Source organism: Oncorhynchus nerka, linkage group LG5, assembly GCF_034236695.1.
Source record: "Oncorhynchus nerka isolate Pitt River linkage group LG5, Oner_Uvic_2.0, whole genome shotgun sequence".
Lineage (NCBI taxonomy): Eukaryota > Metazoa > Chordata > Actinopteri > Salmoniformes > Salmonidae > Oncorhynchus > Oncorhynchus nerka.
This window is the reverse complement of record NC_088400.1, coordinates 48024069-48048439: the sequence shown is the minus strand read 5'-3', so window position 1 is coordinate 48048439 and position 24371 is coordinate 48024069. Positions and strand designations below refer to the sequence as shown.

General features: G+C 43.8%; 1 protein-coding gene across 6 annotated transcripts in view; it reads right to left on the bottom strand.

Annotated features, from left to right (window-relative positions):
* The window catches only part of ocrl (OCRL inositol polyphosphate-5-phosphatase), a 39634-nt gene extending 15769 nt beyond the window's left edge, over positions 1–23865 (bottom strand). The window contains exons 1-18 of one of the 6 annotated variants that reach the window (XM_065018704.1): positions 23517–23865; positions 22743–22826; positions 14243–14334; positions 13796–13834; positions 13050–13163; positions 7485–7715; positions 7001–7265; positions 5978–6139; positions 5461–5562; positions 4937–5051; positions 4595–4711; positions 3855–4036; positions 3334–3445; positions 2851–2960; positions 2092–2227; positions 1683–1793; positions 1134–1299; positions 281–516 (exon numbers count right to left, since the gene is read on the bottom strand). In XM_065018704.1, coding sequence (XP_064874776.1) covers positions 281–516; positions 1134–1299; positions 1683–1793; positions 2092–2227; positions 2851–2960; positions 3334–3445; positions 3855–4036; positions 4595–4711; positions 4937–5051; positions 5461–5562; positions 5978–6139; positions 7001–7265; positions 7485–7715; positions 13050–13163; positions 13796–13834; positions 14243–14334; positions 22743–22826; positions 23517–23560 — 2418 coding nt within the window. In that variant the 5' untranslated portion in view covers positions 23561–23865. Of the gene's footprint in view, positions 1–280; positions 517–1133; positions 1300–1682; positions 1794–2091; positions 2228–2850; positions 2961–3333; positions 3446–3854; positions 4037–4594; positions 4712–4936; positions 5052–5460; positions 5563–5977; positions 6140–7000; positions 7269–7484; positions 7716–13049; positions 13164–13795; positions 13835–14242; positions 14335–22742; positions 22827–23515 lie in introns of all 6 variants that reach the window. The other 5 variants (XM_065018705.1, XM_065018703.1, XM_065018708.1 and 2 more) reach the window with 5 other exon arrangements.
* Between the last annotated feature and the right edge of the window lie 506 nt (positions 23866–24371).

Here is a 24371-nt window from a genome sequence, read left to right as displayed (position 1 = left end):
AAAGGGTGGCTACATTGAAGAACCTAAAATATATTTTGATTTGTTGAACACTTATTTGGTTACTACATGACTCCATATGTGTTATTTCGTAGTTTTGATCTAGTAGTAAAAATAAAGAAAAACCCTTGAATGAGTGGTTGTGTCCGAACTATTGACTGGTACTGTGTGTGTATATAATTTAACTAACATCTCTTCAATACAGAACAATATATACATCACTCCTAACCTACTTTGAAAGTATTCCTTCCTGCTTGCTATCACGTTAACTAGTCCCACTCACCAGGTCGATGAGCTTGGTGATGGGGATCTCCCGGATGGGCTTCTTCATGCGGCACAGGGTCTCCAGTGAGGTACCAAAGCAGCTGGGCAGGTAGTTGCCTGAGATGGTGATGAAGTAGTCCTTGCCTCGGTCCAGATGCAGCACCAGAATATCCTCGATGGCATCCTCTCCTGAGTTGAGCAGAGTCACCGAGTCCTTGCTCACATACACATCCAGGAAGATCTCTAAAGTTTCATCTGGTGGGGAGAGACAAAGAGGGGAAGTGTTCATTAGGGTTTGGGATGGAAAACATTCTGCAATGGAAAGTAGACGTGGGCTTTTCTTATTGAACAAAATCCTTGTTTCAATCAGTTTTCTTTCGTTTTGGTGCCTCAAGAACAAAGCTCTAGAGGTATGATAACTGAAGAGGGATAGCCACACTGGGAACAAAAGATACATGCACACAATGGGTTATGACAGAGTATAGATGCTATACAAATGCATTCTTCGGTCCAGTTGCAAAACAACCCCTAGACCCTAGGCACCATATGTAAAATATTTGATTGGTAGGCCTATAAATAATATGGTAGCAGCATCCCCTCTGACAGGCTTGGTAGGACTTTCAACATATTGTATAAGTATCAAAAGCGTATTTAAGGAGTAGAGGCTAGGGGTCGTATCTGGACAGGCCTTCCTTCTCCGTCCTCTAGGAGATTATTCAACTGATTGATCAATAAATCCTTAGATCCACTCAGATCAGTGAAATCCCACCAAGGAAGGAGTAAAGGATGCATTGTGAAAGTATCCCCACCAGACAGGGCCTGTGAATGACTGTGGAAGGTAGGTGCCATGGCTGAAAGTGAAGTGGACTCACTGGGCTCTAGGAAGCCTTCGCTGGGCTCGGCGTGGAGCCAATTCTTGCAGTACTGGGAGTCGTTCAGCTTGGGAATGAAGGCAAAGTGACAGGGGACCTGCCCGTCGTTGGAGATCACAAAACGCTCCCGCTGAAGCTGGCGGAACTTGACGTCCTTAAAGGTGAACTACGGGAGAAGAGGGAGCGAGAGAAAGAGAGAGATGTTGGGAGGAGGACAGACACACAGTAAGCCAGAGTGCAATAATATTTGATTGATCTATGCAAAGCAGATTGTTTAAAATACAAATAGATGCCCATGCCATTCTACCTGTGCAAAGTAACTCAAGCATCTTGGCAGGCTTATATCAATTTTCTTAGTGATTTAAATTCAGACCAAAAAATTGCCCGTCACAAGTCCCTGATTCAATTCAAAACGACCATGTCCCTTGCTTACTGCCAAAAACAGAGAATCTGATCTGAAACAACATGTCAGTGGGGAGGACATGCTGGACAGGAAATCAATACGATGAGAGTCATGGCTCTGTACGTGTGCATGTTCTGTCTACTCACCTCTCTGTCGGTCAGTGACAGAGACGGGAGGAATTCGTTCTCCATCCTGTCCATCATGCGCACAATCTCCTCAAAGACCTTCTTGTAGCGTGCCTCATTCACCACCTTCACCTGTTACACAGATTCATTTTCCATCAACACCGATATATTCATTATAGCATAACTAAGCACGCTATTCGAGAATAAACACATTTTAAGCCAATTTATATGTATTTATGATTCTCAATAAGCTGTATAGTATGTTAAAAGGTTTTTATGTCTATTTTACTTAATGGACTCCTTTGGCTTAGCAGATATGTGTTTATTGTGAAGGTGAGGTCTCCATTGACTGCCTTGACCTGAATCAGTCAGATGTGATTTCCAGACGCTGACAGACAATGTAGTGAGTAAGTGGCTCCATGATCCTTACCCCTACGCTGAAGAGGGAGCTGACGGGCTTGTGGTCGCTGGTCTTCAGTTCCATGTGGCTCCTGTAGTGGAGCTGCTTAACGTTACTACCCCTCCACAGGATCCGGTCGCACCACGCCGGGACACGACACTTACCACTGCAGGAGAACCCCAGACAGAGAGACAGTGGTTAGGAGGCACACGGTCAGCTAACCTCACACAAGGATCGTGTTCATTTGGGCACTAAATGAAAGACAGCGGATTGAAACAGTGATAGACAACATCCAATATGAAACAGTAATTTTCGCTTTCCGCTGAAAAGTTTTCCAAACATGTTCAGTTGCATGCCACACAACCCAGTGTCTCCCTAGATACCTTAGATTGTTTTCCAGGTAAATCACAAAGGCCCCCAAAGCAACCTCCTGAGTCTCTTCAAATTATTTTAGGCAGGAAGGGAACAAAGCTAGTTAGGACGGCCTACCATGCCTATTCAATACTGGAAAAACATTGCCTCAAACAGCTGTCTATATTTGAGTAAGGACTCGTTTCATTACTGGGACAGAATGTTTGGAAAGGTGGCTTTTCAGATTTGACCTTACACATAAACATGAATAATCAAGGTGCTATGGCATATGAGGACTATCCAACACAGGGTATTTCCTTTACACTCTGTTGGGTGGGGGAGTAATAGTTTACAGCTCAAAATACCAAACTCTCTGGGTATTATATACTGTAAGTACGTACTTGGAGGGAAAGGAATCAGGATCAGTGGTACATTTACCTAGAGTCCCAACGGTCTGTCTTGGCATCATACTTATATGTGGGCATGAAATTGATCTCTCCCTCAATGAAGTCTGTGAAGGCTCGCCTGGTCTGTCTCTGGATATTCAGCTTCACACAGAGGAAGGAGGGGAAATATACCAACAACAAAGGTTATTCAGAGACAGACAGAGGAACTCCTGTATTTATAACCCTCATAAACAACCAGAGAGGAAGGGGGAAGGAGGGATTACACCAAAGTTATTGCAGAATACAGAACTCCACCCAAAAAACATTTACTTTTATTTAGTGTCACTCTTATCGTTGAGGTTGCCGTTTTCTGTTTTGGTAACTGATTTGTCACAGTGCAGAATGACAACATGATTTATGTGCAGTATTGTTGAATTAAATGTCAAAAATGTATGACAGCGCTGAACCTTACACTTAGGTTGTTTGCATAAACAAGCTGTAAAAACCCATTGTGTGTGTGTGTAAATATTCCCACCTGGTCATACTCCTGCAGCTTCCTTAGTTCGTTGTGGGAGATGAGCTGTTTGACCTCAGCTGCATCGTACACAAACAACCGGTAGTTCAGATCTCCTACCCAGATCACTACACTGGACCACAGAATGGATGAAGAGTTATGCATTGTAACACAACATCATGTAAAGTCTTACAGTAACACCATAAGTTTACACATAACATAAAACTCTACGAAAGTACATCTGTGACATGGTTACACCATTTTACAGTCCACTATTTACTTTGAAATTATGTTGAATTACATTAGTTTTTACCTGAGAATTGTTTATTGGGTATTCAATAACACAATCACCACGGCACTTTGTAAGTACTATTTCAAAGAATTACATGTATTATGGGCAATGACGACTACTGTAAGCCCCTTAGGTCTTGAAATACTATTATTGAGAACACATGCCCAATGCTTCACACTAAGTGCTATGCTAGTGTAGTCATTGGATCAATGCCTATGACTTTACAGTATGGGTCTTGTAAGGGACTGACTCGTGTTTGACGATGGTGAGGGGAGGGTGGTCTAGCAGGTGGAAGCTCATGCGGGCACAGATGTCTTTGTAGTCCTGGTTCCTCCTCTCAAAGTCCTCGACGTGGGCCGCCAGGTGGGAGTTGACAAAGCAGAAGCTGGTGTTGTGGAACACAAAGCGCACCGCCACGCCTCCCTTGTTCCCCTAATGGGAAAAGAAAGCATTGAATGTTGATTGACTGATTTGTTTGTTCAGTGAAGTGTCCCGCAACAGACGCTCAGCCCATCAAAAATTAAGACATCTGTGGCGTTGTGTGGTGACAAAACTGCACATTTTAGAGTGGCCTTTAATTGTCCCCAGCACAAGGTACACCTGTGTAATGATTGTGATGTTTAATCAGCTTCTTGATATGCTACACCTGTCAGGTGGATGGATTATCTTGGCAAAGAAAAATGCTCATTAACAGGGATGGTAAACACATTTGTGTGCAACATTTGAGCGAAATAAGCTTTTTGTGCGTATGGAACATTTCTAGGATCTTTTATTTCAGCTCATGAAACATGGGACCAACACTTTACCTGTTGCGTTTATATTTTTGTTCAGTGTATTTCATATTGCATGAAAATCTGTTAATTTACATTTGCGCATAAATATAGTGTATATGTTCTGTATACCTACCTATAAAATGGTATAAAGTTATAAAGTTGATTGGAGAAATAGGAGAACAAACACTTCCTCTTAGTTGACTTGACTCATTCGTACCATTTTTCCCATGATGCCAGTTCCCACTTGCTCTGCAGCCACTTCTTTGATGTGATTCTTGTGCACCTTGTTGACATACACCACCAGCATCATGCCCACTAGTCGGATGGTGCGCACCTGCGGGGACAAAAGCATCCATTGTGGACGACATTCATATCCAAATAATATTACGTCTATTTGTGTATGAACAAAATAGATTGATAAGGGCATCTGCTGCCATTGATAAGTGTGTGATTACGGCCATTATTTTCCGTAATTACAAGAATGTAATATTTTTAGTTTAGCTGATCGAACCATTCCTGTTTGACACTGAAGATGAGAAGAGACCTCTCACTAGCTCACCCTTTTGTACTTGGCTTTGGGGTGAAGACTTCTCTCCACAGCCTCCACCCACAGCTGCTCCTTCGACGAGTCCAGATAGAAGAAGGCCTCTGTGCTCAGGTCCAGCTCCTGGAAACTACAGCACCCAGAATGCACAGGGAAGTCAGTGTTTCAATGCTTAGTAAAGTGCAATCAGCACTCATGCATGGGAAAGTGCACAAAAACACTCTTTAGAGTATGCAATGAAATTTAGGTTATAACTAAGTCCATCCATCATTAATGATGTGGCATTCAGAGGATCCGTTTCCCGAAAAGTATGTCATTTGCACAATTCTGTTTTGTATTCACTAGGCCCCAAACGGAAGAAAACGGACTGAATCAGGGAGGGAATACCTGAGGTTGTCCGAAAAGAAAAGCTTGTTGCTTGTTTCTGTTTTCCGTAGCAAAACATTTTGCAACGGTGTGCACTGATGAATACAACAGGTCCATTCACTCATACATTCTGTGTAGAAGACATTGGATACTCAGATAGACATGTCACTGACCCCAGAGCGTAGACGTCAGGAGGTTCTTGGTTACAACACAGCCAGGGCTCTAGACTGCTGTCTGGGGACTGGCCGTTCACATTCCACGTTCCGGTAAACAATCTGAAACACACACACATAACAGTCTTATATAGACATTCACATGCTTAAGTGGACAGACACATAAGTGAGTAGACTGATAAGGGTTGCAGGTAAGAATAGGGACAATGGCTCAGTGAGTGAAGGTAATTTTTAGAACAATGCAGGATCCTGCCCACTACAGCCTCCAGAAAAATGTATAATTACTAAAATAGGCGCATTTGATTTAATCTCACCAGAATGGAATTTAAAAAAAGGGTGATGCTGCTATAATCCCCTTTCAATTGATCTCCTCAATGTTCTGTCCAGAATAACAACTGTCTACTACTCGGATTAGCTCTCCAAGGTAATGCCTAGTGTTTCGCTTGTGGCACACAGGAGACCCGGGTTCAAACCCCCAGTCGGTCACACACACCCCCACAAACCAACGGGCACTCACCTGAAGTCCTTGATGTCCACATACTCCTTCTCCTTCTTGCCCAGGCGGTGTTTGATGAGGTACTCTCTCTGGCCGGCCTGAGTGGAGAACATGGCATTCCGCATGCTGTTGGTGGTGGGGCTGTCGTTCCACGAGGTGGGCCGGTCCACTGAAGTCCTAAGACTGCAAGATCAAATGAGCTAAGTCATCACCACAGTATTTCCACATCATTATTTTCCAAGCAGGGTGTAAAGCAGACACATCAACAACTAGGCAAATGGTCACCAACCGATCGAGAGAGCTCCAAGGCATTAGTAGGCGATCACCAAACATTTCTATAGAAAAGCCAACGATAAAGCATTGTGTTCCTATTTTTTTTGGTTTGCACTGTTGGCGGTCGGTGCACTTGATTCAGCAGCCTTAGGGCCAAGAAGGTAAAGTGTTCCCATTGTGAACCATTTCATGTGTCTGAAGGCAGAACTTGGCATACGTTCATGTTTAAGTTATTCAGCACTGTAAACACTTTGTTCAACACTTTTTACAAGTCATTCTGCTTACCTCCACTCACGCTACAACCAGCACTGCAGCTACAATTAATGAGTTTATCAAAATGTTTCCATAAGCTTGTGTTATCATTAACATTTATATATATATATATATATATATATATATATTCGAGAAATATGACTTTCTCTGGTCATAGGAATAACAACATGAATTGGTGCATGAGGCAGAAATAATGCATTTCGCAATATAATTTCAAAATGCTCTGAGAAGAACAACATTGGCAAGGCAATTCAAGTATAGCCAATATGTAGTGATAATGTATTGGGCCTATAGCCTACAGCACAAACATTAACGTTGCATATGCTTATGTTTTTTAAGTCACGTTTATTTTGGAATCAGAAAGTGATCTTGACTCAAAAAGGTTGGTGACCACTGATCTAGGCCCTCTAGAAATAAATAGAGGCCCTCTGACACCAAAAGAAGCCAAATACAGTTCTGTAGAGGGAAAAATATCTCCAACAGGATGGGCATACTCACTCTGTTTTGGCAGGCGTGACGAAGGCAGCATCTTTAGCCTGTGTGGACGAGGCTCTGTCTTTGGAGGTGGGGATGGGAGCGGGGGGGAGAGGATTGGAGGGAGTGTACGAGCCTTTACGTGGAGGTAGAGGAGGAACTGGAGGGGCTTCCCGGGGGGGCACAATGCGATTCTGCTGGTTCTTCTTCTCCTCCACTTTGAGGGAGTGGTTGAAGTTGTCCTCAAAGCCAAAGTCCGTGGCCAGGGAGAGAGCTGTGTCCTGTCTATCTGCTGAGATGGAAAGATTCAGATGTGAGAAGCCCTGTGACATTCAACAAGTATTGATTCACTCCTGACCGCTTCACTGTATTGTGTGCTGATGTAAAATGTGCTAGACATAAGTGGGGGACAAGGTGAGTTGACCCTATACAATGTCAAGCGCTTTGAGCAGCTGGAAAAGCGCTATATAAATGCATTCAATTTGAACTATATTATCCATGTGCATACCTGTGCAGGTTGTATCCATACCTGTGCAGGTCTGGTTAGCTGAAGAGCTATTGGTGAGGTTGGGAGGCGGTGGCGGTACGCCGGTGGGCTTGGTATTAGAGTTGACAGCTTTATGGATCCCTCTTTGTGGAGGGATGGGTGGGACTGGGGCAGAAACTTTGCGAGGAGACGACATTATGGGAGCAGGTATGATTGGATCCATCACCTTGATTTGCGTGCTTTTGGACTCCACTGGAGGAAAAATAATCAAAATTTTTAAAATTAATTTAACATTTTTAAAAAGAGAACCTTGGGTTTGACGGCAGCGCTGGATCACTTAAGAGATAAATGTTCTGAGTTACATAAGACAGCATTTCTGTACAAGTTGCAACCTGCATAGTACATAGTACCAAGAATTGCAGTCTTTCAAATGTGTATAGTTCCAAGAATGTACAGTAAATGTCATTTTTTGTGGATCTAAGGAGAAATGCAATAGCAATATCACTACTCCCTTCAAAAGGATCCAACTCATTTTTCTATGAAATGTGCCATCTTGTTTCTATTGACCATCTCAAGCTGACATCAGCAGTTTCTGTGAATCATTATTACAATGACTGGGAAAACAGACTTATCTAGAGGGACAATCCAGGAGGAATAAGATCGTTGTGGATGTCATTCCAGAGTCTTCATATGAGAACTGGGCCGTATGAAGAAAAATGCTCAGTGAATAGCTGCAGATGGATCATACGAAGATTGAGGTGGAGTGCGCTTACAGGTCTGGGAAACATTAACCAGCCTAGGTGACAGACCCATGCCAATAGTGGTCAAGTTCCTGAGGTTTAAAGACAAGATGGCTGTTCTGGAGAGAGCCAAAATCATGAGAGCAACCAACATCTTCCTCAACCTGGACTTCTCTGAAACTGTGCACCAGAGGCAGAAAGAACTTATCCCAGCTATGAAAGCTGCCAGAGAGCATGGGAACATTGCTTACATTGACTATGACAGGCTCATTGTCTACCCTCCCTCCCAAAAGCCTGGGAGGAATGAGAACCAAACATATTTATTTATTTTCCCTCCGTATTATATCTAGCTCCGATTAACTGCCAATGAAAGGGCTAAGGCCCATATTCATATATGCAGCCTTAGAAATAAGGTTCATGAAATCAATAACTTGCTGACTGACACTGGATAACATTCTGTCCATCTCTGAAACTCAAATAATTCCATTGATGATACAGCAGTAGCAATACAAGGATATAACATCTACAGAAAAGACAGGAATGCTTATGGGGGAGATGTCGCTAAATATGTTCTGAGCAATATTCTTGTAAAGCTTAGAGAGGATCTCATGTTGAATGTTGTTCAAGTGTTGTGGTTGCAGTTCATCTGCCTCATCTAAAGCTTCTTCTTTTGGGTGCTGCTATAGGCCACCAAGTGCTAAAAGTCAATATTTCGATGAATTGTGTGTGATGTTAACAGAGGTAAATTTTCAGGGTAAAATTAACATTGACTGGTTAGCAATTAGCTGTCCTCTCAAGAGGAAGATTCTAACTGTGACTAATGCCTGTAATATGACTCAGAGTATCACTCAACAAACTAGAGTGCATACCAATATTGGATCTGTGACATTCACTTCTATTGATCTGCAGAGCTTTGCTTCAAAGCAATATCAGTTTCCATTGGCTAAAGTGACCATAACATTGTGGCAATAACACGGAATGCCAAAGTACCAAAGGTTTGACCTAAAGTATTTTAAAAGAGATCATACAAAATGCTCTCATGATTCTTTTGTTGAAGATGTGAAAAATGTTTGTTGGTCTGAAGTGTAATGAAGTGAACCCAGACGCAGCACTGGAAGTATGAAGTGAACCCAGACGCAGCACTGGAAGTATGAAGTGAACCCAGACGCAGCACTGGAAGTATGAAGTGAACCCAGACGCAGCACTGGAAGTATGAAGTGAACCCAGACGCAGCACTGGAAGTATGAAGTGAATCCAGACGCAGCACTGGAAGTATGAAGTGAATCCAGACGCAGCACTGGAAGTATGAAGTGAATCCAGACGCAGCACTGGAAGTATGAAGTGAATCCAGACGCAGCACTGGAAGTATGAAGTGAATCCAGACGCAGCACTGGAAGTATGAAGTGAATCCAGACGCAGCACTGGAAGTATGAAGTGAATCCAGACGCAGCACTGGAAGTATGAAGTGAATCCAGACGCAGCACTGGAAGTATGAAGTGAATCCAGACGCAGCACTGGAAGTATGAAGTGAATCCAGACGCAGCACTGGAAGTATGAAGTGAATCCAGACGCAGCACTGGAAGTATGAAGTGAATCCAGACGCAGCACTGGAAGTATGAAGTGAATCCAGACGTAGCACTGGAAGTATGAAGTGAATCCAGACGTAGCACTGGAAGTATGAAGTAAACACTGGAAGTATTTGTAAAATTATTAATGCCAATTGTTGACAAGCATGCACATGTTAAGAAACTAGCTGTGAGAACTGTTAAAGCTCCCTCGTTTGATGACGAATTGAAAAATTGGTTAAAAGAAAATTATGCAAAAGAGGTGGCAAACAAGTCAGGCTGCTCAGCTGATGGAGTGATATACAGTAAATTGAGAAATGTCATGATTAAATGTAAAGAAATTATACGACAAAACAAAGATAAATGACATGGAGTACCTGAAATTAAGTTCATGGGTCATTTATAACAAAATATTTCTATATTGTCAATCATTTCAATGACTATTTCACAAGTAAAGTGAAATTACAATTTCACAGTGAACCATCATATTTTTGTATACTGTAAAACTTCAATTATTCGCAGTCTCAAATAGCCACCTGACCTTTTATTAGCTGTGCAACGGCACACAGTTCAGTAAATAAATGCCCGTTTCAAATAAACGGTGGGTCTAAACAAATTGTTGACTAGGTTTAAAGTTAGATTTGTTACATTAAATAATTCAGTAATGACAACAAAAAATGTAATTCATCCATTTGTATCACCAGTAAGAAACCGCTAGCCATTCGCTGCTAACAACTGAGAACTGATAGCTAGCCATAGACATGTAGCTAACTGGCAATCAAAAAAACAGTCAACAACTTCGGGAGTACAGACCCAGAAAATCAGCTGGGGAAAAATGCAGTCAAACATGAAAATAATTATTCTGTCAAGGAAAAAAATAAATCTTCCCAAAAGAGACAAAATAAACCTGACAGTGTGTAAATGACAACACATTATTGCAGGAAATAAAGAAAGTAATTTAAATGCTGGAAGTGAAACTGAAATTGCTGGAGTTAAAACATTTACTATGCAAATGAGCAAAAGCTGTGTGCCGTGCCTTATGAAAACAAAAGGCTGGCTCAAATAGAAGCCTGACTTAAATAAAAGCCTGTTGTGTCCAGTGATTCAGTGAATAAGCGCCTGGGCTATTAATTTAAGTTTTACAGTAAAAGATCAAATAATGAAAGAGAAGGATTGCCGTTTTGAATTTGGTCAAGTTACCGTGACAGATGTCGAAAAACCATTGTTATCAATCAATAATGATAAGGCACCAGGTATAGACAACCTTGATGGGCAACTATTGAGAATGGTAGCAGACTGTATCGCCACCCATATTTGCTATATTTGTAACCAAAGCCTAAAAGAGTGTGTGCATCCACAGGCATGGAAGGAAGCTAAAGGAATTCCACTGCCTAAAAATAGTAAAGCACCTTTTGCTGGCTCTAACAGCCACCCAATCAGTTTGCTGCCTGCTATTTTTCAGAGCACAAGTTAACTACTGACTTCCAGCATGCATTTAGAGAAGGGATTGTACTTGTACTGCACTGACTTATACTTAGGAGTTTATCATTGGATGGTCAATTATCATAGGCAACTCACACTGACAAAGTTGTTGTGAAGATGGGGAGGGGTGTCTGTTATAAAAAGATATTCTGTGTTTTGACACAATAATCAACTGTACTAGTTGTTCAGGCGCTGGTCTTGTCCCATCTTGATTACTGTCCTCTAATATTGTCAAGTGCTGCAACGAAAGACCAAGCAACGCTGCAGCTAGCTCAAAACAGAGCAGAACGCCTTCCCTTAACTGCACATAAAGAACTAATATCAACAACATAAGAAATGTTACTGTGACAAATTCCAGATTGTCTGCAAAAATCAAATAACATTCAGCTCAGATTCCAATACATAAGACATGCAACCAGGGGTCTCTTCACAGTCCAAGTACAAAACGAATTCACAGAAACGCACAGTTTTATACAGAGCTATGATCGCATGGAACTCCCTTTCAATTACTCAAGCAAACAGAAGAATTACCTTTTAAAAAAAAAATTATTAAGCCTCCCGAGTGGTGCAGTGGTCTAAGGCACTGCCTCGCAGTGCTAGCTCTGCCACTAGAGATCCTGGTTTGAGTCCAGGCTCTGTTGCAGCCGGCCGTGACCGGGAGACCCATGGGGCGGCGCACAATTGGCCCAGCATTGTACGGGTTAGGGGAGGGTTTGGCCGGCCGGAATGTACTTGTCCCATCGCGCTCTAACAACTCCTGTGGCGGGGCGGGCGCATGCATGCTGACACGGTCGCCAAGTCTGCGGCGTTTCCTCCCTACACATTGGTGCGGCTGGCTTCCGGGTTAAGCGGGCATTGTGTCAAGAAGCAGTGCGGCTTGGCTGTGTCATGTTTCGTAGGACGCACGGCTCTCGACCTTCACCAGTCCGTACGGGAGTTGCAGTGATGGGACAATTGAATACCGCGAAATTGGGGAGAAAAAGGGGTAATTTGAGGATTATTTATGTGACTTTCCTTGTCTATCAGTGTATCAGTGTTTTGTTACTTTCCATGTTCTGTTTTATGTGGACAGCAAGAGTAGCTGCTGCTTCTGCAAAAGCAAATGGGGATCCAAATTGCCACTGGTCAAAATTTGTGCACGGAATAGGGTGCCACTTGGGACAGTCAGAGAGACAGCGCGTGGGCAGTTTGGGTGGTATCTAGAAACTAGGAAGGAACTGGTTGATGTAAGAGGCTGTGTTGCAATATTTTTACAAGCTCGCTGTGACACTACGTCCCAAATGGGACCCTTACTCCTTATATAGTGCAGCCTATGGGCCCTAGTCAAAAGCAGTGCACTATATAGGGAATAAGGTGCCATTTGGGACAATGTATCAGTGTGACCTCATTACAGTGGGCTTTCTCAATTATTAACCAGCGATGCCAAGGCAACCATTGACACGGACAGGAACTGTTCAAAACTTAAAAGAGCAGGTTGTCATATTGAACAGTTACTATCCCCCATCTAGCCAAACTGCTTCAGAACCTGGCTAAGGTTCATGGCTAAGGCTGCGCGACCGAAGGTACCCGCCACTTTCTGCCCCCGCCCCGTCCCCTTGGTAGACTCTTCCCCAGAGCTTCAACATATCTGAGGAATGTCACAGGCAGGCATGGGTTCAACGTGAGAGAAGAGAATGTAGAGATATATCAGTAACGTGAAGCAGTGCTAAGTGAATAATACATGCCCAAGGGTGTAGGGACGTCAGTCCGGTTCGGCAGTGTTGAGCAGTGTGAGAGAGAAGAGAGAGAGACTGGCTCACCTTGCTGCTTGGCTCTCTTCACCTGGGAGAAGAATGACTGGCTGCGCTCATCGTCCTGTAACTCCAGCACCAGCTCTGGGGCTTTCTCCCCTCTGACACGAATCCTAATGCAAGCTGGAGGGGGCAGGGAGAAAGACAGATTCATTCAAACAAACACACATTCATCATTGAATCACCTTATGGCCAACACAGACCCCTTCAATTCAAAACACTTTATTCCCAAGGGGCAATTATTGCTGGACATAGTGTGTGACACGGGCAGGAGTGACATGCAGACAACACATGGATAAATGAGTTACATTCGCCACAAATATACCATTGACTCACTCACCACAACCATGGAGACAATACCCACGTCTACATGCATGTCTACCCACTATGCACAAAATTAGGTAAACAATGATTTGGAAACAGTGACCCACTTCAACCGAGTGCAGATTGCCCCATTGCCATAGGCAACTCATGACCAACTTTTGCAACCAAATAAAGCTGCAGACACATCCAGGGCATGGAGCTCAGGGCATTGCATGCTCTAAAAATGTAGCCAAATTGAATGTAGACCGACTGAAATGTTTTTATTGTAGTATTGTTGCCACAACACTGGTCTTGCACATAAGCTCATATTATAAAAAGGTAGAAACAACAACCTAATCCATTGTTTACAGTAAATCTCCATTAGAAACAATTCCTATCAAGACGGATGCACATTTTTAAAAGAAATAGAAGTATGAGGAGAAAAGTCTTACTTTTTAATGGTAAATCAATGAACAGCGCTTCTTCGGCCTCTGAAATAAAGCGGGTAAAAAGAGGGGGGGTTTATGTCGTGAGAAGGTTCCAATAGGCTCTTGCTGTTGACTTTGACTTGCTGTTGACTTTTAAATGCTGTCTAGCAAGAGAAAAGAAAGCACCTTGGACTTGTTGCACACTACAACAAGCAATAACCTTGAGTAAATACTCCTCCCATGGTAAGGAGTTAAGGAATGTGAAGTGAAATGCCAGCAGGATTTTGAGGAGAGAGGGGCTCTGCATCAAAAATAACTGTTTCATGACTGGAAGCACAAAAATTTCATATAAAAATCTCTGAAAACTAGCCTGTTGGAAGTTAATTTAAAAATCATTTACTTAGCCTGCATTACAAACTGCATGGAATTTAGTATCAAAGGATAACTTAGAGAAACCATATGTTCACTTACGTCGCACTATCTGAAAATGACTGTTGATGGGTATGGACAACTGAGGTACCGGAGAGGACACAACAGCATCAGGGTTAGCCAAAACACCCAACCTGGAGGGAGAAGAGGAAATTATATTTAAATACAGCACACTAAATGGTTGGTTTTCAGCTAAAAAGTTTAATTTGATCCAATTTGCATAATGCTTCATGCAATATAGTGAGCGAGAGGTTTTGTCATAGCGATTTCATGGAACTCATCTCAAAAAATGTATCAGGGAGGAAAAAAATACATTTCTAAATAACTTCCATAACTTTTGCAGTTTCATGCAAGACATTCAAATGCAAGTCCAATGAAAGGAAATGTAAATGATTAGGTCTGAATGTTAAAGCTTCAGAGCTGTGATGCTAGGGTTAATATATGGTCATATATCTCTCTCTCTCCCTGATGATGACAACGCAACAGCCAAAGCATCAGTGAACTGAAGCCGATTCCAATTGAAATCCATGCAAGACACTCAAATAACAGACAGCTTAACCTCATATGAAATGCTTACAAGGCCTGAGCTTTAATCCATATCAAATGGAGAGTTTGCCCGAGCTGTTACGTGGGTTAATGTAGGTCATGTTTCAGTCCCCAACAATGACTGTGCAGCAGCAGCCAGGGCATCGGGTTCGGCAGAACATGTCCACACATCCGTTCAAGTCTAACCAGGAAATGTGATTACTGTGGAGTTGTAGAAAATGATTCAACCCTGGCTGCTTGTCGGAATGTGTCAAGTCGGGACACTCTTTTCCAAAAAGGCAAGCTGGAGATCGCTCAGTAAGTAGTACACCCAACTTAAAAATATATATATATATCAAATCACAATGTTTTATCCCCTTCGTAATTTAGGCTACATTTAACATCAACAAGTAGGCCTCTATTACCATGACAACCCGTGTCCCTCACCATCATTCCAGCAAGAAACGATCAATTCAACACGTAACATCATTGAAAAAAAGCCTGACATCATCCCCTCCTGGCACCTCTCCTTGCAATCACTGCCTTACGAGCACTTTCAGCGCATTTCCTTCAAGTTGGTAACCAACTATAGGCTAGTCATACAGAGGGCCTGGGACCTCTCTCAGCTTATGAGAGCAAAGCATAGACCTACGAGTCAGACTGGAGCAGGGCTTAGCTTAGTGTGTACAGTTTTGATGCATTTATGTAGCTCCCATGCCAGTCCCATTAGAATCTAGGACATGGTGGTGGAATGCAGGTATAATACAGTGGCTGGTACTGGGGCTAATTGCCCTCTCTCTGCCACACACCAGATGTAATGTTCCTGAGTCTTACTGCTCGCTAAACAAAAACATCCAACAAGCAACCATGTGCTCGAGCTGCAGGCTGAGAATCTCCTCGTGTGAAGCCAAGATGGGTGCTGTAAACAGCTTACTTTGAGACTGTGGCTGTTCTGCTTTCTCCTGACTGTCCATATTAAGAACTCAGCAACAACGTGAGTTCAGTACTTTTCACTTTTATACTGAAACATCTGATTGCAGGAAAAGCCACTTCGGCAGCAGGCTACATCAACATGACATTCTGACGTGAAAACCACTAGGACATCTGAGATCTGTAATAAATGGCCTGCGTGCATTTGACAGTGAACTCCCATCAGGACACAGCGGATCCATTTCAGGCTCTTTCTGGCATGATGCACTGAGGTCTATCGCTTTATGCTGCAGTGTTTCTCTTTAGAGGCATACCTGGGAATTATCACTCCACCTCAACATTATACTGCTAAAATTGTAACGACGCAACCTTGTTATTCAAGGTAGACTACAGTATACACAGCAGCACAGCCAACATTGGTATGGTGGTTCTGCAGATTGTCTTGTAGAGATGGTTCACAAGAAGCAAAATGCCTTTACAAGTAGCAGTCGGAGCGGAAGACGTTTTGCAATGCAATGTGTCATCTTAAATTGTGCACCACAGCTTGACAAAAATAAACCTGACCACTGGAGTGCAACTCATCATTATGTGCATGTTTGTTGACCCAGTCTGAGTGAGAAAGGCAGATATGAATAGGGCTTTGGCGGTCATGAAAATGTGTCAGCCGGTAATTGTCATGCAAATTACTGCCGGTCTAACGGTAACTGACTTAATTAACGTAAACACTTTTAGCATCTCCAAGCCTTTTAATATACACCGTCACAATAAATCCATTATTTATTTTAGGTCTAAAGAACCATGATATGAAGAAAATTTATTTCAGAAGAACAAAATATGAGTCGGCCTACTGTTTGTTATCTGGCTATGCGCCATGCCATAGGCTGTAGGCTACTTCAATTAGCAGACAAGATTTGCTTATAAGTCCTGTGCCATTATTTTATGTTATATGATTTTATAGTAAAAAGGATATGGCAGGATAGAACAGGGCTCCGGGCAGCCGAGCGGAAATGGAGGAAAACTCGCCTCCCTGCGGACCTGGCATCCTTTCACTCCCTCCTCTCTACATTTTCCTCTTCTGTCTCTGCTGCTAAAGCCACTTTCTACCACTCTAAATTCCAAGCATCTGCCTCTAACCCTAGGAAGCTCTTTGCCACCTTCTCCTCCCTCCTGAATCCTCCTCCCCCTCCCCCCCCTCCTCCCTCTCTGCAGATGACTTCGTCAACCATTTTGAAAAGAAGGTCGACGACATCCGATCCTCGTTTGCTAAGTCAAAAGACACCGCTGGTTCTGCTCACACTGCCCTACCCTGTGCTCTGACCTCTTTCTCCCCTCTCTCTCCAGATGAAATCTCGCGTCTTGTGACGGCCGGCCGCCCAACAACCTGCCCGCTTGACCCTATTCCCTCCTCTCTTCTCCAGACCATTTCCGGAGACCTTCTCCCTTACCTCACCTCGCTCATCAACTCATCCCTGACCGCTGGCTACGTCCCTTCTGTCTTCAAGAGAGCGAGAATTGCACCCCTTCTGAAAAAACCTACACTCGATCCCTCCGATGTCAACAACTACAGACCAGTATCCCTTCTTTCTTTTCTCTCCAAAACTCTCGAACGTGCCGTCCTTGGCCAGCTCTCCCGCCATCTCTCTCAGAATGACCTTCTTGATCCAAATCAGTCAGGTTTCAAGACTAGTCATTCAACTGAGACTGCTCTTCTCTGTATCACGGAGGCCCTCCGCACTGCTAAAGCTAACTCTCTCTCCTCTGCTCTCATCCTTCTAGACCTATCGGCTGCCTTCGATACTGTGAACCATCAGATCCTCCTCTCCACCCTCTCCGAGTTGGGCATCTCCGGCGCGGCCCATGCTTGGATTGCGTCCTACCTGACAGGTCGCTCCTACCAGGTGGCGTGGCGAGAATCTGTCTCCTCACCACGCGCTCTCACCACTGGCGTCCCCCAGGGCTCTGTTCTAGGCCCTCTCCTATTCTCGCTATACACCAAGTCACTTGGCTCTGTCATAACCTCACATGGTCTCTCCTATCATTGCTATGCAGACGACACACAATTAATCTTCTCCTTTCCCCCTTCTGATGACCAGGTGGCGAATCGCATCTCTGCATGTCTGGCAGACATATCAGTGTGGATGACGGATCACCACCTCAAGCTGAACCTCGGCAAGACGGAGCTGCTCTTCCTCCCGGGAAGGACTGCCCATTCCATGATCTCGCCATCACGGTTGACAACTCCATTGTGTCCTCCTCCCAGAGCGCTAAGAACCTTGGCGTGATCCTGGACAACACCCTGTCGTTCTCAACTAACATCAAGGCGGTGGCCCGTTCTTGTAGGTTCATGCTCTACAACATCCGCAGAGTACGACCCTGCCTCACACAGGAAGCAGCGCAGGTCCTAATCCAGGCACTTGTCATCTCCCGTCTGGATTACTGCAACTCGCTGTTGGCTGGGCTCCCTGCCTGTGCCATTAAACCCCTACAACTCATCCAGAACGCCGCAGCCCGTCTGGTGTTCAACCTTCCCAAGTTCTCTCACGTCACCCCGCTCCTCCGCTCTCTCCACTGGCTTCCAGTTGAAGCTCGCATCCGCTACAAGACCATGGTGCTTGCCTACGGAGCTGTGAGGGGAACGGCACCTCAGTACCTCCAGGCTCTGATCAGGCCCTACACCCAAACAAGGGCACTGCGTTCATCCACCTCTGGCCTGCTCGCCTCCCTACCACTGAGGAAGTACAGTTCCCGCGCAGCCCAGTCAAAACTGTTCGCTGCTCTGGCCCCCCAATGGTGGAACAAACTCCCTCACGACGCCAGGACAGCGGAGTCAATCACCACCTTCCGGAGACACCTGAAACCCCACCTCTTTCAGGAATACCTAGGATAGGATAAAGTAATCCTTCTCACCCCCCCTTAAAAGATTTAGATGCGCTATTGTAAAGTGGCTGTTCCACTGGATGTCTTAAGGTGAACGCACCAATTTGTAAGTCGCTCTGGATAAGAGCGTCTGCTAAATGACTTAAATGTAAATGTAAATGTGATATAATTTAACTTTAACTCCAGAACGAGTGCACATATGAAGTGGCTACATTGAGCATAAAAGTGATCATTTGAAAAGGTCCTATATGCTAGATTTAGAGTTATTTTACAACTTTAGTTGTGAACGATACAAACCTTAGAATGTCTTAGAAATCAACACATATATGGCCTGCATGATGTGACTACACTGAGTATACAAAACATTAGGAACACCTTCCTAATATTGAGTTACACCCATTTTTGCCCTCAGAACAGCCTCAATTCGTCAGGTCATGGACTCTACAGTGTCGAAAGCGTTCCACAGGGATGCTGGCCCATGTGGACTCCAATGCTTCCCACAGTTGTGTTAAGTTGACTTGACGTCCTTTGGGTGGTGGACCATTCTTGATACACATTGGAAACTGTTGAGCGTGAAAAACCCAGCAGTGTTGGATTTCTCGATGCACTCAAACCGGTGCGCCTGACACCTACAACCAAGCCTGTTCAAAGGGACAAAACTTTTGTCTTGCCCATTCAACCTCTGAATGGCACCCATAAACAATCCATGTCTCAATTGTTTGAAGGCTTAAAAATACTTGTTAAACCGGTCTCTTCCCCTTCATCTACACTGATTGAAAAGGATTTAACAAGTGACATCAATAAGGGATCCTAGCTTTCAACTGGATTCACATGGTCAGTCTGTCATGGAAAGAGCAAGGTGTTCCTAATGCTTTGTACTCTGTTTATAGGCTATTGATGATATGAAAAAGTCGCAAAAAAAGCACACACTGTTCTCTCATCATGATCAGACTATTCTCAATTTAACCTCTTCTTTGCTAATATGTAAAAGGAGTTCAGATTTAGAATGGCCAGTTATTAAAAAATGGGCAGGAACAGGGGCAGGGTGAAAAAATACCTAATCCGTATGCACTCGATTAGTGAATGGAGGCCGCTTTCCCATCGAATAGTGAATGGAGGCCTCTTTCCCCCTGTTTAGTTTTTTTAATCATGCCGAGTATATAGCGGTTTTATAGCGGAGCAATGCTTAATATTAGAAGCTGAGAAATATATATAGAAGCAGTAGAAAGCTGGGATCATTTTTTAGAGGCAACCATCAAAACTGTGCTTCACACAGGATAGCATTTAGAAATGTCTGGGCTTATAAGAACACTTATTTCACTCAAGTCATCAACCACTGTTTGAGTAGTATGCAGCCTCTCGCTGCGTGGCAGGGGATATTCCACCCAAATTCTGTATGCCATGGTCTCTCCAACCCTGTTCCAGCAGCTACCCAGTGGTTACATTTGGGAAACAAAGTGAAATCTGCTTGGGAACATCTATAGTAACATGTTTTCACAACAAAACATACACTGCTCAAAAAAATAAAGGGAACTCTTAAACAACACAATGTAACTCCAAGTCAATCACACTTCTGTGAAATCAAACTGTCCACTTAGGAAGCAACACTGATTGACAATAAATGTCACATGCTGTTGTGCAAATGGAATAGACAACAGGTGGAAATTATAGGCAATTAGCAAGACACCCCCAATAAAGGAGTGGTTCTGCAGGTGGTGACCATAGACCACTTCTCAGTTCCTATGCTTCCTGGCTGATGTTTTGGTCACTTTTGAATGCTGGCGGTGCTTTCACTCTAGTGGTAGCATGAGACGGAGTCTACAACCCACACAAGTGGCTCAGGTAGTGCAGCTCATCCAGGATGACACATCAATGCGAGCTGTGGCAAGAAGGTTTGCTGTGTCTGTCAGCGTAGTGTCCAGAGCATGGAGGCGCTACCAGGAGACAGGCCAGTACATCAGGAGACGTGGAGGAGGCCGTAGGAGGGCAACAACCCAGCAGCAGGACCGCTACCTCCGCCTTTATGCAAGGAGGAGCAGGAGGAGCAGTGCCAGAGCCCTGCAAAATGACCTCCAGCAGGCCACAAATGTGCATGTGTCTGCTCAAACGGTCAGAAATAGACTCCATGAGGGTGGTATGAGGGCCCGACGTCCACAGGTGGGGGTTGTGCTTACAGCCCAACACCGTGCAGGACGTTTGGCATTTGCCAGAGAACACCAAGATTGGCAAATTCGCCACTGGCGCCCTGTGCTCTTCACAGATGAAAGCATGTTCACACTGAGCACGTGACAGACGTGACAGAGTCTGGAGACGCCGTGGAGAACATTCTGATGCCTGCAACATCCTCCAACATGACCGGTTTGACGGTGGGTCAGTCATGGTGTGGGGTGGCATTTCTTTGGGGGGGCCGCACAGCCCTCCATGTGCTCGCCAGAGGTAGCCTGACTGCCATTAGGTACCGAGATGAGATCCTCAGACCCCTTGTGAGACCATATGCTGGTGCGGTCTGCCCTGGGTTCCTTCTAATGCAAGACAATGCTGGACCTCATGTGGCTGGAGTGTGTCAGCAGTTCCTGCAAGAGGAAGGCATTGATGCTATGGACTTGCCCGCCCGTTCCCCAGACCTGAATCCAATTGAGCACATCTGGGACATCATGTCTCGCTCCATCCACCAACACCACATTGCACCACAGACTATCCAGAAGTTGGCAGATGCTGTAGATCCAGGTCTGAGAGAGACCATCTGCCACCTCATCAGGAGCGTGCCCAGGCGTTGTCGGGAGTTCATACAGGCACGTGGAGGCCACACACACTACTGAGCCTCATTTTGACTTGTTTTAAGGACATTACATCAAAGTTGGATCAGCCTGTAGTGTGGTTTTCCACTTTAATTTTGAGTGTGACTCGCCCTGGGTTGATAAATTTGATTTCCATTAATAATTTGTGTGATTTTCTTGTCAGCACATTCATCTATGTAAAGAAGAAAGTATTTAATAAGAATATTTCATTCATTCAGATCTAGGATGTGTTATGAGTGTTTCCTTTATTTTTTTGAGCAGTGTATTTCATTAAAATGACAGCCACTCACTCTGCAGCCTCGAGAAAGGAATGAAGGACAGAGGGGATAGAAACACTCGTTGGTGAGATATTCTGTAGCTAAAGGTGTCAGCCTAGTCATTATGAAAATATTAAAAATGACAAACACAGATAGGCTACATATATGAAAACAATTGCAGCCTATTTGACTGATAAACCTTAGCTTACAACCCAATACGGCGAGAAAAATAGACTTGCTTTCTAATTTGACGCTGTAGACGGTCATGGCTGTCTGGTCTCTCGGTCACTCGAGTGCATTCTAATTCCAGGTGTTCTTAAAAAAAAAAATGTCAACGAACAAAATAAACCGCTTTTTGATTGATTTGGGCTTAACTCTAAACCGCCCTGCACCATCAATGAACCAACATCATCGTCTACAGGCTCATGGATACAAAGTTTGGACTGTAGCATAAGGTAACCAGTCCATCCATAATGAATAATGCAGTCCACTCAAAGGCGATTACTAGAATTTGTTTAATTTTGCAGTAGAGGCTAGACCAATTATGTACCAAAGACATCTTAAATCTGTTTTTTTCTCCCGTGCATAATATGTGGTAGGATATTAGACTGTATTGTATAATGCCACAATCATTATTTGAATTCATTTTTTAAATATATTTTTTTACAGATCTGGGGGTCATTTATAGGCCCATGCGCATTGGTGTTTAGAATGAATCATAGCCTTAGAAAAAGCTGTCCATTTGTTTGCGTTTGGATTAGAAAACACATACACAACGACCATGTTTTCCACTCAGTTTCAACCTGCTGTTAAACTTCTTTCTTCAAATGGATCGATCACAGTAGGTCAGTTTTAAAAGCATGGTACTGTTTTGATGACAAGTGTTTGTCGTGATTTTCAATTGCATTTGCATTGTGAGTGGTTAGAGGGACAATAGAGTGCCGACAGAGTTGGGTACGGCAGAGTTGGGTACTACTAACGCATGTCCAGAGTGCGTAAAAGGAGATTACCATGACTCAACAGTTACGTGGAATTTGACTGCGGTCATGACTCATGACTGCCGGTGTGGCGGTCGGTAATACGGTCACCACAACAGCCCTAGATATGAATTAACATTACATTTCAGACAATGAGTTCTTTATTGTTAGTACTTACACAAACTCCCCAGAGCACTCAATCAGCGACAATAGCCTGGGCTCCTTCTGACCAGACAGCCTTAGCTCCTGTCCTCTTACAGTTTGAACACCACTATTAAGGAACCAGCAGCAATCATGAGAGGGCAGGGACACAGACTAGGGCAGACTAGTCTGTGTCCCTGCTTGAACATAAGACCAGAATATTGACTATGATTTTGTGAACAAATATTTTAGCCACTAACTATTCAAGACTGTCTACTCAAGGCTGTTGTGAAATTCTTCAAATGTATCTAAAGCCTATAATGCTTGTAGTATTATAAAATAAACAAAATGTTAACTAAAGTTAGTACATTTGCACAAGCCTCAAAGAGTAAGGCATCATGACCATATATTGTATGGGCCAAGCAATGGGTTATTTGGTTACATTGATAGCTACATTGTTTTGGAAACTGAAGCAAAAATAGCAAGCGTTAGTTACGTTAGGCTGTAAGCATTCCACCAACACTGGCATGCACTTCTGAACATAGCATTCCAATCTAACTAGTTTAGTAACTAGGCTAAATGGGTTATCAAATCAATAAACATCTGACATGTTCAGAGTAGCACACCCAAACGTTTGACCCGCAAGACAGTATTAGCTACACGAACTGTCCTGTTTCAATTTACATTCAAATGCAAGCGAACCTAAACAGTTGGGACAATATTCAGGAAGCTAACGTTAGCTAGCTAGCGTTACGCTAGCTAGGTTTTAAAAGCAGAACAAAAAAATGGCACAGACTTTCAAAAGGATATTGCCAAGCACTGCTCGTCACGTCCGAAGGCCAAAGAGGCATCCATTCTCAGCTATATAATACACACGCGTATGGTAGTTATAGGCAACTAGCTATATTTACTCGGGTCCATCCAGACGTTTTAGGCAAGGAAAGTTGTTCAATCCCCGGGCCCACCCCTGACCCGCGGCCTTCCGGGTGACAGCGGGGGGCGGGCAATGCTAAGCTTGCAATAGGCTAGGTAGCTAGCTAGCTAATTCCACCATCAACCACTTGACAGCCAGTGCCGTGTGGTTACCAAGCGAGTTATCTAGCGACAATAGCCTGGGCTCCTTCTGACCAGACAGCCTTAGGTCCTGTCCTCTTGCAGTTTAAACACCACTAATAAGGAACCAACCGCAATCATGAGAGGGCATGGACACAGACTAGGGCAGGCTAGTCTGTGTGTTTCATTCCATCTGAATATAATGAGGTTAGGACACCATATCATATAAAACGTACATTAAGGAAAGATAACATGAAAATAATGTCTACTAAATATTAATTTTCAGTCTAGCTTGGCTGGTTCAATAAATTGTTGCAAGAGGTAGGCTGCGTGCTATGTTCATATGGCTAGACTGGTCCTGGCTTAAAATGTGTCATCCACACGCACACGGAGAATGCGTTCTAGCTGTGCTAATCAAAATGCCGGTGGCATAATTAGCTACCTAGGTTTGATAAGAATGCCATTGTATTGCTAGTAACTCCTCCATCGTGGCACCTTGTCAGCGGTACTGTCTTCTCCCCTCTTCAATGGCAGGCTAGCTAGCCATCCAGCGGCTACATAAAGCCGAAAACTCGGCACTTGCGTTGCGACCATTGGTGTACAACTTTGGTTA